The 18,738-nt window shown below is 43.0% G+C and overlaps 1 protein-coding gene across 1 annotated transcript; it reads right to left on the reverse strand.

The window, feature by feature from the left end:
* Window positions 1-8,780: 8,780 nt before the first annotated feature.
* Window positions 8,781-15,577, reverse strand: LOC136424698 (monocarboxylate transporter 10-like). The gene is made up of 7 exons (XM_066413325.1): window positions 15,223-15,577; window positions 14,352-14,731; window positions 13,071-13,268; window positions 11,879-12,075; window positions 10,977-11,018; window positions 10,437-10,612; window positions 8,781-10,136 (listed from the first exon to the last, which is right to left on the reverse strand). The coding sequence occupies exons 1-7, from the start codon at window positions 15,464-15,466 to the stop codon at window positions 8,884-8,886; spliced, it is 2,490 nt and encodes an 829-aa protein (XP_066269422.1). The 5' UTR covers window positions 15,467-15,577; the 3' UTR covers window positions 8,781-8,883.
* Window positions 15,578-18,738: the final 3,161 nt, after the last annotated feature.

Consider the following 18,738-nt stretch of genomic DNA (forward strand, 5'->3'; position numbering starts at 1 on the left):
AAAGAATTCCGATCTGTCCAGGAGAATCTGGAATCCAGTTTGTCCCGAATTCCAATCTCTACTGTGAAAAATATATACAAGCGGTGTGGCTGACATGAGAGGGTGTGAAACCCATTAACAGTGATGTTTTGTTTGTTCACGACTGTCTTATTTCTTATGTTCATATCGGTGCCTCAAATGTTATCATTCGATGACGATTAAGAATGCTAATAATGGGGTATGATGACTACCTGCATAGAAAGTTGGTAGACTAAGGTGCATAATGTTAGACATTTGTTCTTACTGTGTAGTTTTGTTGTTGGCATGTTGCTAGTCTTTTAGAGTAAAGGATTTGGTATATTGTTTATCACAGAATGCTAGGGTTGAATCTTAGGTCCGAGTTACGGAAAGATAAGGACGTGTACATGTGGACTTTCACTGTATTTGATAGTACAACGGGTGTTAGTTCACAGGCACTCAAGTAATGTAGTTTTTTTCATCTGAGATGGTAGTCAGATAATGTTACAACAATAAAAAAAACACAACACAACACAGCAAAACAATTAAGTTAGAACGTTTTTCTCTGTAGCTGTAAGTGAGAGATAGGTTGCAAGGAAACAACGACCAAATGACGCTTTCTGATGTTCGCCTGAACATGTCATATTCACCGTGATATGATAGTATTGCTTGAGTGCTGTTTGTTAAGTTATAAATGAGTCATATAAAACTCTTTGGTAGATAAGAAGTAAGTATACTATGTTGAAGCTTGTAGTTGATAATTATACAACAAGTGGGTTCTCAAACTACATGTCATCCTTTGACAATCTCACACATAGGTGGATATGATGTAACTTTAATCTCTGTTTGAATAAAACTTGTGGTGTTATAACGTGGCTGTGTTTTCTGTTATTTATTGTCAGTACGAGAGAGAGAGGGATAAGAAAGATATTTATCAATGAAGAAAAAGTCAAGAAGAATGATGTATTTTGAATGTTGTAATGTTGAGGACCCATAACTATAATCAACACGTTATCGAACTTGGCCTTCGTTGTCCCAACCCCTACTCGCCTACCAAATATCATGAAGGTCCATCCACAGCTTCTCGAGTTATATCGATAACATACAAACTCACGACCATACATACACAGCCCGCTGCAGTACCGTAGGGAACTGCCAGGAGGGCCATTCTCGAACTTGACCTTCGTCTCACCGATACCCACCGCCCACGTACCAAATATCATAAAGATCTACACATAAAAGCGCACGAGACCACAGCCACTCTGCCGAAGTAATTAGCATAAAAGATACATATACAACATTTAGGAGTGATATTGTAAGATATTTCCAGCTAACAGTTCATTAAAAGAGATTTCAGCTATTTGAATATCGTTTTTTAGGTTTGTCGAAACGCATAAAAACGAAAAGAAAGAGAAAACTTTATTGACACAACGAAAGTACAGTGGTTTAAGAAAATTCTTCTACGGCTGTAGTGGGTGACATAGGAACGCAAATAAACTCAATACAATAACCAATGAAATGGGTGTAGATCTAGCTCTTATATATGTATGTAGGGTTAAACTATCGTTTACATTATAGTGTCTAAGATTCATAGACAAGAAAGGCTACCTGAGCTTAACCGTGCGAGTGAAGTGGATTTTAAACTGAATCTTTCGTTTGTTAATAGTTTCATCAGGTTGGTAAGTCACTGAATAAAAAGACTCTTTTTACACAACCAAGAGATTTATTCAACCGAAGTTTCGGTGACCATCTGTCACCTTCTTCAAGGCAATTCTGACTGGTTCACATAGTAATGTAGCACAGGTGTTGCTGCTTATACATATAAATGAGATACAAACGCAAAATATTTATATATGGCCTCCGTCGGTCAGTATTGACCATGGTTAAATCCTAATTTACAACAGCCCTACAGCATCGACTATGGCTAAACAGCCCTATACGAGAATGGCAGTCTCTGCCACAAAAATCACATCTGTAAGCTGACTCAGTTCTGTTGCAAAGTTCTTTTTTGCGGATACGCTTTTCTTCTGCGCTGTGCATCAGTCTGACTTCTCCTGATTTGAGCTGTCTGAACAGTGTGCATCTCCACCTGGAACGGTCACTTGCAAGGTCCTCCCAGTGCTCCGTATCAATATCTAGAGCCTTTTTTCAACATGGACCAGGTTCTCAAATGCCGGAGTGTGGGGGTGGGGTGTGTGTGTGTGCTGATTTGCGATGTTCAAAATGTCCATAAGCTCAGTGCCGCATGCCCAGGCCTATGTGTTCTCAACATCGTGAAGCAGTGCTCCCCCGGCACTTCAGAACCGGGCCCATGTTTAAATTTGCAGATCAGTAAACAACCCCCCCCCCAACATACGCCACTAGACGTAACCTTACGTAGTGTGGGTGTCACTAGTCCAATTATTTCTTGACCTTTCATTTGCACCGGCACGTACTTCTGAGGTACTGCTCTCATGCCTTCCTTGCAGGATTGTCAGGTTGACCAAAGAGTCCTGTGCAGAACGCATCTTGTACATTGCTAAGCTTTACCCTCAATATTAGCATTTCGTGGAAGCCTGTCACAATCTTCAAAACATTACCTGGAATTTCCGAACCACCGATTACAGCTTGCCCGGTCGGGGACGAAGGTTCAAAATTCTGAAGACGCGGACTGAATCAATACCTACTCTCCAAGCAGAGGAGGGGTTTCGGCTGGTTTTTGACGTGTTTTTAGGCGTTTTTGTTGGGCTTTCTACTTTGTCATCTTTTTTTTTTTTTGGTATAGCGCTTTACAAAATAAAGACGACAAAGTAGAAAGCCCGACAAAAACGCCTAAAACACGTCAAAAACCAACCGAAACCCCTCCTCTGCTTGGAGAATAATCAATACCTCCCTTAACGCGTCACAGCACAGGTTATATTGGAACTATTGCAGCCGCAAATTGGATTGATGTTGCGTTTAACAACTTATACCCGTATATTGATTTGTTGAACGTCGTTTCTCTTGACGGATGTCTCGTCTTACTTTCACATCGATCTTGACTTGACCAAATTGTTTTATCTATTCATGTATGACGCAGGTCCCAATGTTAATCTCTGAGACAGGCAACATTGAATAAAAACGACAGAAAATGATAATAGATAAATAAATAAATAAATAAATAAATAAATAAATAAATAAATAAATAAATAAATAAATAAATAAATAAATAAATAAATAAATAAATAAATAAATAAATAAATAAATAAATAAATAAATAAATAAATAAATAAATAAATAAATAAATAAATAAATAGAAATAAAGTAAAATCGCAAAGACTTATCAATTGGCTAGCCGGCGTCGATATATATTGAACACTTTTCAGACTATAGCGATGGTTTCCTAAATGTGGTGGGTGAACTTTAGCCTGAGTGTCATCCTTTTCAGTTCCAGGCTCTACTTTGGTGAAGGTAGAGCCTGGAACTGAAACAGGATGACACTCAGGCTAGGTGAACTTTACTTTTGGATATAGATTGTTAAAGTTTTTCGCTTTGGTCTCACATAAACGTTGCCTCGAAGAGGAATAGCAGAACTGTTATAAAAAGAGTTGACAGTGCAATCGTTGGCGTATTTCTAAGTAATGTTACGGGTATATACGCATCAACCTTACTAGTAAGACTAATATATATCAACCTTACTTGTAAGCTTGGTAGGTATATCCGTAAAATTGTTCAGTATACTAATCAGGCTGTAAAGGGTACAATTACTAGTAATTAGTGTAACAGTATGGCATCGTTAAATACGCCGGTAAATTGCACTGTATTCAGCAAAATTGCTACGTATGCTTATAGAATCATACAGGATTTGGTAAGGTTTCTACGTATACTAATAAAACTGTACTGATTTCGATAAAATTGTTCATAGAGAATAAAAATACGATAGAACTGTATTCGGCAAAACTGCTCAGTGCACTAAAAGAATTATGTACTTTATTAAAGATTGCAGCAAGACTGTATTTGTTCACATTGCTAAATATCCTGAATATCACGCGCCAGCTGCAATTACTATTCATCAAATAAATATCACGTTATTTGCCATCAGCAACGATAGTTGAATATCATAATCGGCATTCCTACGATGCTACTCAGTTTGTCATGTACCGAGGAGGTGAGCGATTGATATAGAAATATATAGAGATGTCGACTAATGAAAATGATCATACTTTTCAACCTAGGGTTGATGTGTTCAAAAATTCGTATTTTCCCAGAACGATCGTAGAGTGGAACTCGTTGCAACCAAGTACCGTGGACGCATCCTCATTAGACAGCTTTAAACAATGCATGCATTTAGATATGCGAAGGTTAGACGTGACAGGTCGTTCGGCGTAATATAACCAGCTGCTGCTGCGCCGCGTACCTGCGAAGCTGGTGTGTTACGCCGAATGGCGGTTATACCGGCTATATAGATACAGATACAGATACTGCCGGATGAAAAACATTGACATTGTTTTTAGGTGTTGAATCCGCTTTTTGAACACACCTACAGGACGTGCAGTGGGTATAACGGTGAACGTGTATTTTGGATTCATGATAATAGGAGAGCTACCGATTAAGGAATGAATTAATGTAAAAATTCTAGTCATAAACAAGTCCTTTATTCTCTTGCTTCCCAAAATTACGTCCACGATAAATGCTTTCAAAGCAATATCATTAAAAGAAAATCAAGGAATCGCACAGTGCAATAAACAATAGGTACTAGTCACAGTAAGTCGAAGATAAATTCACGCTCATTGACATACATCTTCGTAAGTACACTAAGACGCACCTACATAATTATTCAGTATGCAATAACGACAAATATGTCGCCCTGGCCTTTTCCATTTACAAAGGTCGCTGTATATATCTTACAAATCAGGCTGCATATCTCCAAGTGCATCAAAGGTACAGTTGTATAAGCAAAGATTCCATCTAGCGTTGAAAGCTATTTTCTGCCACCCCCGCTTGGCTCCTGATCACTTTGTTCCTGGCCTTGTCACCTCCACCGGATCCCCTATAGCGCTTTCATCTCTGAACACTTTTTGTAAATTTCAGGTCAGCTTTATCTGGACTTTGAAGAGAAAATTGGAAAACCTTTTTCCTGAAGGTAATTATTCCTGATGAATGCTCCGTGGGCTTGCTCAGTCATCATTGCTTCTTGTTATTCACATTTGAGACTTACAGTGCACGACCCAAAATCCCGAATGCATTACGAATGTGCGAATACCGCCACCAAGCTGCTTGTAAGGCGGATGATATAGCGAGGAAAAAAAGACGACATTATTCTACGAGAGGGCTGCCTGAAGAAATAAAGATATTAAACACCTTACTCCACACAAATCTGGAATGCTTCCATGCCTTCATTACACAGGAAGTCAGCCCAATAGGCAAGATGCAAGCCCGTCATACATTACAAATAATACAAATGATACAAGTTTTACTTTAGACTATAGCTATGGGCGGCTCTTACGAACACTATACCATGACACGTAAAAGGAAGTAGAGGCATGTTATTGAAAACAGAGAGCGGCTAGCTGAATATCAAATCGCCAGTGTTTGCGATTTGTGACATTCTGAAAATAGAACATACGAAGCATGAACTTTCAGGTCGATGATTAGAATTCAAGATGCAAAATCAATTCGTCTTTAAGTGGATAACACGCTCCGCAAGATAGTCGACTATCCGTTCTTCCACTCGTTGAACAAACGAGTCTTTGAATCGATCTTCTTTCATCAAGGTCATCTCTGGTCATCGTCAAATACCGATCATCGCGTGAAAAATCTTCATTCTTTCACGACATCTTCCGTCTTGGGGATCACATCTGGAACACAGACCACGTCAGTTAGCTGCTCTTTCTCACTCGATGGTTCTGTGGGCGGCCCAGCGCTGCAATCACTCCGACAAGGTCGTTCCCACAGCTCCGTTGTAGGCGTCTCGCTCATCGCAATTTGTACCGGCCCGCTTTCTGCCTGCGGTTGCGACTGTCGGGGATGTCCAGCGCTCTCCCGGCTCCACTGCCGCTCGCGCCCACCGCTCTGGTGGAAGACGGGGTACAGAATAAACATCAATCCCAGCAGAGGAATAGCAGCGGAAAGTCCCAGTAAAATGGTCGCAGGTACCTCCGAGATCGGGCAAGGCGGCGCCGCTACAGGAACGTTCGGTGGATCCTCCATGGTAGAGAAATTATCCGGGTAAATGATGGAGACAAGTGCGCGGTGGCGTGCTTAACGACTTTTCATTGGCGCATGATGTGTGTTGTTATTAAGCCTGGCAGCCGGTGTATGGGAGCACGGGGGCATCGTAATTCTGAGAAAATCATGAACGGGAAGGCTTAATGTCACGCCAATAGCATTAGGCTAGTCTATTCTTTAATTTGAAAGGGGGGTGAACGTAAACTACTTGGAACCTTTTTATTTCACCTGAACAATATTTTTGCAGATAGATATTCTTTGAAGATAATTTTCACTTTACAAAACCCACTCTTTCACTCATTTATGATCATTCTTATACATCACAATCATCTCAATTCATTTGATTTTGTTCTGGAATAGAATGACCTCAGTGGCATTGTAGATAATGGCACGGCAAATGATTCGGTTTCTGGGTATCTAAAGCAAATTGATTTAAAAACAAGAAGAATGATATGAGACTGCAGAACAATATGCTGGTTGTAAGTCACGATGACATGAGAATCTGATAATAATAACTTCCTGCCCGAAGGCTAATTGCAAATAACATACATAAAAGAACGGTACAAAATAGGTATAAAAGCGGCTAAACTAGATTATACAAACGTAATTGTCTATAACTAGTGAAGGGTTTGACTTCTCTTTTGTAAGCAATGGAAGACGTAATGTCCCACCTTTTCTATAATTTGTAGGTTTTTGGTAGTTAAAAGAAGAATAGTCTTTTCTTTGTCTGTAAGCTTAGGGAAATTCGGATAGATTTAAGTGGTCTGAATGGACAACTTATTTCGTGCATTATCATGAAAGGAACAGTTTAATAATCATGCAAACCCCGGGCCGTAGAAAGAACACTGCTTGTATCCGATGAGGTCCATCAGTATTTATGGGGAAAATCCAAAAATCTTGAAGATAAACAATTCGTACATTTTTTTCGTCAAAGCGTGTGTGTATGTTCCATGGTGCCTGCCTACGTAATTTCTATTTTCAAATATACCCCCGCAACGATTCTATGTATGCATGTTTAGATGCAGGAAGGTGATCTGGAAGGTGACATTCCCCACACTGTGTGTTTCCTACGCGAGAGTTGCTAAGTAATGCAAAACGCTGTGTCTGACGTAGGGAAGAGATTAGCAAAGCCAAAGTAGTGGTGGTTTTCCAGGAACACGGAATCCTTTCCAGGACTAATTGATTTCGTGGAACTCTGGAGGAACGGATTTCGGGAAAGGCACGGCAAAGCAACAAGACCGCAGTTTGGTAGAATGGATTCGGGTCCTGATTATGTTACATATATTACCCAGTAATACCTTGACATTTTTAGTAGTAGATCTGTTGTCATGCTACTTTTTATCCAGCTTGTTTCAATGAAAAAAGACCCAACAGAACGTATCAAAATACAAAAGTCGGTCCTGTATCTGACACGAGTTCAACCATTAAATACGCTTTCTGTGTCAGCGTACATTTGGCTTTCACACTTATTTCGTCTTTGAGTGCATTTTACTGGAAATACGAAATGAAACATGTCAATGTCACAGGTACGAATGGGATGGATGAACCACTATCGTTCTACTGTCTGAATGTTTTTTGTTTTGTCATTTGTCTTTTTCATACTCATGAACTTGACTTACTCAAATTTTCGACTGTACAACTTCAGTCTAAATGAGCAATCCACCGCTGAGATGACGTAATTTTTGTGTTGGAAATTACCGTTCAAATTTGTTCCAGAATGACTTCTACCAACACAGATAAACTTTCAAGCTAATAAACTCGTTCTCTTATAGACAACGTATATGTCGTTTTGCGGCAGGAAGATGGAGGCATTCGTTCAAAGGATAAGTACTTGGGCTGCCGATAGGCCTTTAGCTTGAATTTCGTACCACTATGTCGTGCATGACTTGAATGTAGAACTGGATGTTGTTCTGAGGACTTCCTCGCTTAACGCGTTTGCGAATTCACTTAGCTTTCAATTCATGTGTGCAGAAAAGAAATGTATATGGACTTCTGTAAACAGTTGTTCTAGAATTTCGTTTCTGATTTTTACAGGGGCATAGACCAACCGTCCCTTTTTTAGTGGAAACTGTTTCACAGCAAAATTTTTAAACAATACTTTGAGGTTTACAATTGAGTTCTGTTGTATCGAGATATGTCACGGAAGCAGAATATGGCAAGGCAATATGGCAAAACCACAACGAGATAGCCTGTGTGAAATTACCGTACTTTTCTTGCTTACTCGCAATAAGCTATACAGCGAGGGTCCAAGAATGGGTCCCTGTGGTGCTCTCCATCAGAGGAGGGTTTCCGGCAGGTTTTTGACGTGTTTTTAGGCGTTTTTGTCGGGCTTTCTACTTTGTTATTTTTTTTCTCTCTTCAAACGTTAAACCCGAAGAGACAATAAATGACACAGTAGAAAGCACGTCCTAAAAACACGTCAAAAACCTGCCGGAACCCCTCATCTGCTTGGAGAGTACCCTGTGGTACCCAAAACGATATGCAAATGAAAATGATAAGATCAATGCAAGTCAGTCAACCTGCATCCGGACGGTGTCCTCAAATTTGAGAGCCATCTTGGTGAAAAATATGAAACTTTACACACACGTCATCATAGATTGAAAGGCACTGTTTATTGACATATCTGAATTACATTCCTTTCTGTTCATCTTCGATGGCGCTCACAGTGTATATATAGCTTTACAGTTTATAGTCACACACTCAATGCTCATTCTGCGTTGCGGGCGGGACACCATCATTGGCGCTCAGCTGCTGGGATGTGGACACCTCTGACGGGCTGGGCACAATCACCCAGTCCGTATCGATCATCGGAGTGCTGTCCAGGCTAGCCGCTCCGTCCGACAAGCGGTGAACGCGCGGAGGCGGTGGCAGGACCGCCGGTGCCGGGGCAGGCTGTACGGGCGGGTCCGACGCGCTGCTCTCAGATGACCGTCGACTACGGGGTCGGATGTCGGCCATCTGTAGTTCCTGAGCCAAACATTCGCTTCTGACCATTCGAATCGGCTCCAGGGGATGATCAGTGTCTCCGAAGACGACGGGTGTATCAGGCAACACGATCACTGGTGCCTCGGTGGTTGCGGACAGAGAGTCTTTGGCAGGACTTTCAGCCACATCCGCAGTGGTGTATGGCGACATGTCAATGAGCGTGCCCATGGTGGTAGGAGGAGAGAAGGACTCAGCTACGGGGGGAGCGATGCTGATTGATAGAAGAGCTGGCTCCGTCTGTTGTTGGTCGGGCTCTTCTAGGAATGGGTTACCAGAGGCAAACGCCGGAGATAGCCGACCGTCAGTGCAGAGGGATGTTGTTACGCTCGCAGAAGGAGAGTACTGAGAGGCAACGGTCACGTTGGGCTGCTGTTGTTGTTGCGAGAATGCGTCGGATGAAGCCTCTACAAATACATGGGCCACGTCCATAGACACTGGGAACCCTGTGGTGTCAGGGAAGTCCACCTTGTTGGTCACACCGCCTGACGTTTCAAACGTCTGTTCTGTGACGTCATGAGGCACATCCAACGACTCGGCAGCCTCCCTCCGCTCAAAGGGCGTCAGGTCTTCGCTTGGTGTAACGGTCTGCATCTCGTATGCTTGGCTTCCCATCTTGGAGTACCCCTCGGCGTACATGTGGGCTTCCTCTAACTTCATGACGTAATCCAGAACACTTGCATCTACGATCGACCTAGATGTAGACAGTGGCACGGCGCATGCACACTCTTGGCCTGACGGTTTCGGCATGGTCGCAACCCCTTCCTCCGTTCCCTGGCTCGCAGAGGCCGTGCCGCCGCTGATGTTTACACCGGAGAACTGCGCAGATAGTGATGACGTGTCGTTGTTGCGCAGGGTGTTGCGACGTTTTGCCCAGGGAATGGCGAACAGCAGTAGGCCGCCCAGCATCACGATGGTCCCGGCGACGTAGAAGGCAGGGTGGTACGACTGCGCAGAAGAACGGATCCAACCTGACGAAAACACAATGATGAGCAATACTCGCAACGATTGCTATGACGTCACGGCATCGCGTTCATCCCTTAGTCAACATTGTACTATCGTTGTCAGTGTTCAGTGGAGGCTGAACCATGTTTTTACTCCTAGAGGGATGCTCAAAACTGTTTCTGTCATATCATATTTCAAATAAACGTCGCTGCCCTTGCAAACTCCTCGCAATTCAGCCCCTGGCTGCGAAGAGAGAGTAGTCGCCCCCTCCCCCAATTAAAACAATTATCAAAATTGAAATATTCATCATCATAATTAATTCCTACCAGCCGTGGGCGGGCCCAGTATGAATGAGACCGAGCAGGACCCCAGCGTGAAGCCCCAGGCCAGCGACATGTTCTCCACGCCCACCAGATCAACCGTCAGGATGGGCAGCAGCGTAACGAAGCAGCCGTCAAACAGACCCAGGAGCAAAACGCACGTCACAAGCCCGCCAAACGTGCTGCGTATAGGGGGAATTAGGCAATTAAACAATTAGACAATTAAACAATTAGACAACTAAAAGTACATGAAACTTGTAACAGACCCAGGAGCAGCACCGCACGTCACAAGCCCGCCAAACGTGCTGCGTGTATGGGGGGAAAAAGGCAATAAGATTACTCTAGGCAACTGTAAAACTACCTTGATGAAGGTTAGACATCGAGGTAATAAGATACGCCAAAATCACTTGAAAGTTCATCTGTGTTGGTAGAAGCTCAGTCCATTCAGAATACGCCAAAAATATTGAAACAGTCAGACGTTTCAGACAGCATCCGCTATCTTTCGTCAGTGACTAAAGAAATGTAAAACTACATGAAACTTGTAACAAACCCAGGAGCAACACGCACGTCACAAGCCCGCCAAACGTGCTGCGTGTGGGGGGGGGGGATAAGGCAACCACATAAGATGTAGGCAAAGTTAAAACTGCATGAAATTTGCAATATACTGTAAATGCAGAAATGTTCGCGGTGGTTTTATGTTCGCGGTAAGCTTTTCGCCGCCGACTCAAAACCACCGCGAAATATTTTGGCCTTCTACCCCCCTGTCTACAACTCTCTCAAACGCTAAGTTAAAACCACCGCGAACGCTCTATTTTCTCCCTACCGCGAAACTAAAACCACGCGAACTTAAATGCATTTACAGTTCATATATATATAGAGAGAGCGAGCGTTCCACTCAGTTGTTGACCGCCGGGTTGGTGTTCTCAATTTGCATTTAAATGGAAAGTAGCTGAAGCTAAAACGGCGTTTTAAAATTTCATCGGTAAGTTTTAGGTGCTAGTTTTCTCCTGAACTGCTGACCTTGTCTGTTAGATATGCACACATAACAACAGTTGCAGTACGCAGAAGTCCGAGGGAGGAAACCACAGCATAGAAAACCCGGGGGGGGGTGAAACACCCCTGTCAGTAATGTCATAGGGAGCACACCCTTGCCACAAAAAGCCGGTGGGAATGTAAATGTTCTAGTGTATATATATATATATATATATATATATATATACGTATCAAGGATCACGGAGGCACCAGGTTTACATGTAGATGCAGACAAGTTATTCCTTTTGTCTCGTCACAAGCCCAACTTCCCCGGACTCCCTCCAAAAGTGACTGCCCTTGGCCTCTCCCCCCCCCTCCTGACCCCCCCCCCCTCCCCCCTAGGGCCCTACCATTCGTGTACATGTTTTACATAGCATGTAACAATAGGAATAAAAGAGAAGAACATCTTGTCTGACCTGCACGCGGGTAGGGCGAGCGTGACCACGGCCGTGACGATCATGCTGAAGGTCTGGATGTGGAGGCGGTTGAGCCGCACCAGGAGCGGCAGCTGCAGTACCGGGCCGAACAGCAGGCGGCTGCCCGCCGACGCCGCGCCCAGGATGAGCAGCAGCGCCGGCCCGTCGGACACGCCCACGTCAGCGGCGTAACTCGGCTGGATGGTACACATTTCATATAAAGTTTAGTTTTTTTTTTTTTTTACTTCGGTTTTTTAACAGACAAGGACGAAGTGGCACTGCACTCAAGTTTTTATAATTTATTTTAACAGTGCCACGTACAGATAACAACAAATCCATTTTTATACACCTGGGCGAAGTGAGAAAAGAGCACACGATCGGTGGCGTCAGGATTCGATTCAGGGGGATTCCATTCAGGGGGATTCGATTCAGGGGGATTCGAACTCGGGACCTCTTGGTTCTGGGGCCGAACACCCTGCCGTTACGCCACACGACCCCACTTAAAGTTTAGTTGTGTTAGAAATAGTTCAAAACTATCTGTTCTTAACAAATCGAAAAACAAGAAAAAATGTATGCATGATATGAATAACTTTGAAATTCATAAAGCAATAACTAAGTTACGATACTTTCTTCTCCGCTTGTCGGCACTACTGCACTGGATAAGGCAGTGCAGTTAGATCCTAGCCAATCATAGGACAGCGCAGTAATGTTGCGGAACATGGGAGGGCATATTCTGCATTTGCTATCAAATGTTAGCTCTTTAATTTTCCTTTTTTTCTAGAGTAAAACTATTTATACTGACCAGATGGACATAGGGGATGTAATAGCCGCTTGTTGGCGCTACTGCACTGGATAAGGCAGTGCAGTTAGATCCTAGCCAATCATAGGACAGCGCAGTAATGTTGCGGAACATGGGAGGGCATATTCTGCATTTGCTATCAAATGTTAGCTCTTTAATTTTCCTTTTTTTCTAGAGTAAAACTATTTATACTGACCAGATGGACATAGGGGATGTAATAGCCGCTTGTTGGCGCTACTGCACTGGAAAGGAGTACAGTTTAGTTAGATTCTAGCAAACACCGTTGACAACCCTGTATGTTGTAGAACATGGGAGGACATATTCTACTTTTGATATCAAATGTTATCTCTTTAATTTTCCCTTTTTTTCTACAGTTAAATTGTTTATACTGACCAGATGGACATAGGGGATGTAGTAGCCGTACATGGTGAGGGAGATGGCGGCAGTCCAGACGACGAAGACCTCGTTTCTCCAGAGAGACAGGTCCAAGACGTAGTTCTTAGCGGGAGACGTCTTGAAGGCCTGCAGCTGGGTGGGCTGCGAGCCCGGCGGGAGGGGCCGGTAGGCGAGGGCGGCGAACCCGACAACTATCTGTGGTTGGTGACAGAGGAATAAAAGCGGATATTTCAGCCAGGGTATAGAAATTGCACCCTCGTTAAACCAGGACCCCAATCGCTCCACGTTACATCGCTTGCGAAAGGGGCCCTGGTAAAAAGTTCCGCCACATATGGTTATGGCAGGTCGACGAGACTTGCTCATGAATAATTAATGAGCTGACCTTATTTGGCACAAACGGCAGTTGTAGCTCATGAATAATTAATGAGCTAGCCGTAACACGTAACCGGATTGGTTTCGCGAGCGATGTAACGTGGAGCGATTGGGGTCCTGGTTTAACGAGGGTGGGATATTGTAACCTGATAGAATTGCAATATTCTGACGGTAGAGATCCCAACCAGACATTCAAAGATATTCAAAGATATTCGCTTGAAAGACAGGGACAACTTTTCAACTTCGATTCATGTCACTTTAGATCAATTCATTGACTTGAGATTTAAGATTTATGAATCAGAAACCACCCTAGATCTAACACATCCCTAGCATCTTGGTTGGAGTCTCTGATCTGAGACTCTGATCGGGATCTCTGTACTATCTATCAGTAGAATCGGCGATTCTGTCAGATCACAATCTGCTCTACCCTGACATCTAATAATAATGATATTTACCGTTACTACAACCTCTGTAGAGTAAAATCAGTAATGTTTCAAGAGTCAGATGTAAGATGTGTGCGGTGAATATGCTTGTATGAATCATATAAGATCATAACGAGATATACTTTGTACATCTTATATGTTGCGTTTTGTACTTCATATGATACATCGACAATTACTACTTTGATTTTTTCTGTACCATGATGTGGGACATTTTACTAAGATAAAAGCCCAGTCGAGTTACAGCCTTTTATAACATGAGAACTCTTTATGACATTTTTGAAAATGAATTACACAAGAACTCTTGGTGCCATTTGTCTGTGAGCCTGAAGTGGATAACTTGACCTTTAGCACACAGAAATAGCCGTTTGGCACCCCATTCTCTATTGGTTACAGAGTTAGGCAGCAGGGAGAAGGTTAAGCACTCTCTGGTGTCATTATTTCTGTGAAAGCGGTCTGTTAGTACCTGCCAAATAAGGAAATATCTGATGGCGCCTCTCCAGCCAAGACTGTCCACCATCGCCTGCAGCAGAGGCGTCAGCGCCACGTTGCCGAAGCTCCCCCCAGCGGCTGCAATACCGGTGGCCAAGGTGCGGTGCTTCTCAAAGTACCACGTGATGACGATGTTACCCGGGCTGTAGGCCAGACTGGACCCGAGGCCGAACAAGACTCCGTACGTGAAGAAGATGACCGGGAACGCCTCCACGATGGACGTCAGGAGAAGGCCGAGGAAGCAGAGAACACTGCCCGCCAGCGCCACCTTGCGGGGTCCGTAGGTCTTGCACATAGTGCCAGCGAAGGGGCCGCCAAGGAGAAGCAGACCGTAGGCTAGAGAGCCTACCCAAGCTGTGGCGGGAGAAAGTAACGGACGAACTGTAATGCGATACGGTGTTAAAGTAGGACCAATATCACTGTAAGATACATGTTTTTCAACATTACATTCTCACACGAAAACGATGAAAGCTTATGATGTCAAACCGGTGCCACACAGCAGGGGAAAAAATACATTTTCGGTAGCAATACAGTCGTTGCCCTCTGGACTACTAAACAATTTTTAGGGACCAGCCGACTTTCGCTTGTGTCTAGTCCAATGTAAAGGGTAGATTTTCAAGTTAAGAATATGCTCGAATCTCAGGCGATTTTGAATATTCGGTGACTTTCTGGCGATCTACAAATTCGGCCGGAGAGCGTTAACAGTTTGACGACTTAACGGTTAGAAGCACTACGTATACTTCAACTGGTATTTTTCCTTCCACAGGGCATGATTGCGAATATCTAATTATCTTTTTCTTCTCAGAAATCGGTAATTCTACTTTGAAGACAGTAAGTGGCTGTACCTGCACTTGCTCGACTTGCTTCAAATTCTTCTAAGAAAGCGGAAAACAAGACTCCGTAGGATTGGTGCGTGCCCACCATGAAGAAGTTGATGAGGAAGACAGCACTACAGACGACCCAGGCACAGCCCCTGTCCTTCCATTCCCCGGTGTCTCCGTCCGAGGGGTTGAGTTCGTCCCTAATGTACCCGGACACCGCCATGCCGGGGTCCGCCTGGGCGGAGGAGGACGGTACCGTCCCCGACATGCCGGCTGTACGGCCCCGCGGCTAGGCCATGACTGATCTTTCAGAACAAGGGCTTGTCCCAAACTTAGAACCCTTGTTCTAGAAAATCCGTTGCTCAAAAGAGTTTTCGAACAATGTATGTTTGTTCTGTAACAAGTGCCGCTCGTTTCTATGCAATGAAACGTCACAATGAATGTTTCTTACGCGTTAACATTCGTGACGTCAGACGGAAAATCGCAAGGACAATGATCTGCGAGGATAGTCAAAACACTTTTCTCACCTTCTCAAGTTTGGATCACAGGACAATGGCATCTTAGCGAACATCTTTGTGCACCTAGTGTCAGAAAGGTCAACAACGGTAGCCTGGGTGCCATTCTATTACTACCGGGCACCTACATTTGCTAACGTTACCCTAAAAATGTTTCAGGGTAGCGAGTGTAGGAGCCCCAGTAGTAATAATCTTTAATAATCTTTATTGCGTGTTCGTTCCCCAGGGGAATAAATGCACATGGGGCCACAGGGGCCATACATATGGTAATTGAGAGAATAGAATAATAAGAATGACGTTAACGTCTAATACAATACTACGCACTATACTAGATGTCGTAATGTATATCTAGGTTCTAGTGGCTTCTTCTCTCTTTTTAAAACATATGGCGACATAATTACATACTTCGTCCATTCAATTAACATCTGCGCATGACATCAAGTGTCTAAAAGTATCCTGTTTTGATATTGTCTTACATCTCTTGTCAATCTGACACCCGGGCTACAGCAAAGTAATTTTTGCGTCATTTTGGATGGTGACGTAAAGCCGCCGGCCGCCTAGTAGTTCGTGTATCTTCTATTTCATTCACATATGATTTTTGAGTATTACGCAATAAGCAAATTTGATTCGAATTACGAAAGATTCAGTTTAAAATCCACTTCACATGTGACACTTAAGATCACTTTTCTGTAAGGATCCAACAATGGTGGCCGGGGTAAAAATCGACTTGGCTCATATTTTGCAAAGTAATAGTATTTGGCCCACAACACCTCAAAATTACCATACTTTAATGGCTGGTGTGTTACGCATTTTCTATAATAGGAAAACCACATTATAATGAGATACGCAACTTAGGTTAACAACAGCCCTGTGAGGTGTGGTGTCGCTGCACCACAGTCGGATCACACCGACGTTGTTGCCTGCTCTCCTGACATGCCATTTTAGTCCATGGGCCAGGTCCCTCAAAATAGCCATTTGGTACCAAATAGAGGGACAAAGGGTGACTTACTTTTTTGAAAAGGTTGATTCCTCTACTTTATGATTATGCATGATAACAATGTCAAATGTCCAGCTTTTTAGGAATTATCACGTGATATGGTGACGTCATCAAAATGGACCTCGACTTTTGGGACTTAATTCAGAGGACTGGGACAAAATATCAAACATCAATAATCTTCGGTGAAAATCGGTTCGGAGGCAAAAGATACCACAGGAATCACGAAATAGTACGTTTTTGGTTGATATTTCAACTCTATAAGAAGCTATGAGTCTTTGAAGTCCATTTTGGGGGTAATTTTGTGTAAAAAATATGTATTGTTTACTTTCCAAAATCAGGCATTTATTTGGGCTACCTATGGGGTCTTGTGTAATACATTATATGCTTGGGAGTGAACAGCCTATCCGACGTACTACACTCCTTTCAAATAGGGCCAAAGAAAAAGGACATGTCTTTTATGTTGAAAGCTGCATCTACCGAGTGGAGATGTTTGAGGAGGGACGGTTGTGGTTGCGGTAAATATATATTATCTACAGAAACAGAAAACCTTTTCCTGCAGTTCAAGGGCAAATTAAGTTGAGCCTTCTGGCGGAATTCATCAAAAGTACACCTAACATTACTCCCAGTTCTCCTTTTTTCAGCATGCAAACTGACGTGGAATATGGACTATTCAGGACTATTGCTAGTACATTGTACATTTAAAAAAATATTTTGGCTTGTATCAAGCAGGGTCTACACCTAGTGAACAATTCTGATATCCCTTCTAGACTGAAGGACAACAACTCTGGCTTCTTTGAGACTATTTCAAGCCATTTGCTTATGACCTTTCACCGTAATTGCTGTCATTATAAGCTCAATCTCGCCCCCTCTTTACCAAGTCTTCTCTAATGTACATAAGTACACTATTCTCTGACTCAAAACACCCCTATTCAACTCAGGCTTCCCGTGAGCACGCAGTTACGGCATGGCACGGAGATCAGGTGCTCCCAATACTGGGTGGGATTTAGACAAGAATTTGGATAAGGGGTCTAGAATTTGTACCAACAGACTGAAAAAGTGATACTGTGCAACAGAGCGGAGCCGCAATTCTTGTGTCGACTACGCCCTATATCGCATGCCCCCAAATTAGGATTACCTACAAACGCTAAAAGAAAATGCACTGTCAAACATGACTCAAGTTGTTAACGTTTGCCCTGTTGTTTTCAAATAACGTTTAATTTCAATTTTAAGAAGTAATCGTATTTTGATAACCATATGTATATTTTTGGGCAGGAAAGAGCACATTTGAACGCCTACAGTTGGATGATAATTTCGATCGCATGTAATCGCTCTGACGAATTATGACGAGTCTCCAAACCAGAGACACCAAGTCTTCTCTCCAAACCTGTATATTACCGAGATAGCCGTGTTGGACCGTGAGTGCGATCGAAACATTTTGCTGTTTTCGACAAGCTGATTGAAGTAAGCCATTTCAATACTGTTTTTGTTCTGATTGAAGACTCAAACTTGTGAAAACATGTTCTTGCAGAACAATTTGTCATGAATTTGCACCAACAAAATAACGAGGGTGCGGTTTTTAACGTTGGGTGCGCTTTAGTTTTCAAGGACCGGTGGTTTAAGTATCAGATCACACGCCATCCTCTCCCTTACAGTTGTAATCGTTCAAAACTCCATAGTCTTTTGCATTCTTAAAATCTTGTTCTTGACACATTTGAAACTGGCCGCAGAGCTTTCAGCAAAGCTCGACTAAGAGCGTTTTGATCAAGCGTGTCTGTCTGACCGCCCGTATATTCAGGTGCCATACATGCAACATGTCTTTGTCCAACCAAGGTCCTATATAATGTCCTTGGTCCAACTCACGCTTACGTTTTAGGTCTCTACCGATGCGATGAATTAAACAAAGAAAGCATACATGTATGTGTATCAAGATCACACGTCTTTTGTCATCCTATCCTAAGAATCGAAACCTTTTTCAAAAGACATAGTCTCCCGCCATCGAAACATTTTGGGTGGATACATTTGAAACAA

Source organism: Branchiostoma lanceolatum, chromosome 1, assembly GCF_035083965.1.
Source record: "Branchiostoma lanceolatum isolate klBraLanc5 chromosome 1, klBraLanc5.hap2, whole genome shotgun sequence".
NCBI classification, from domain to species: domain Eukaryota; kingdom Metazoa; phylum Chordata; class Leptocardii; order Amphioxiformes; family Branchiostomatidae; genus Branchiostoma; species Branchiostoma lanceolatum.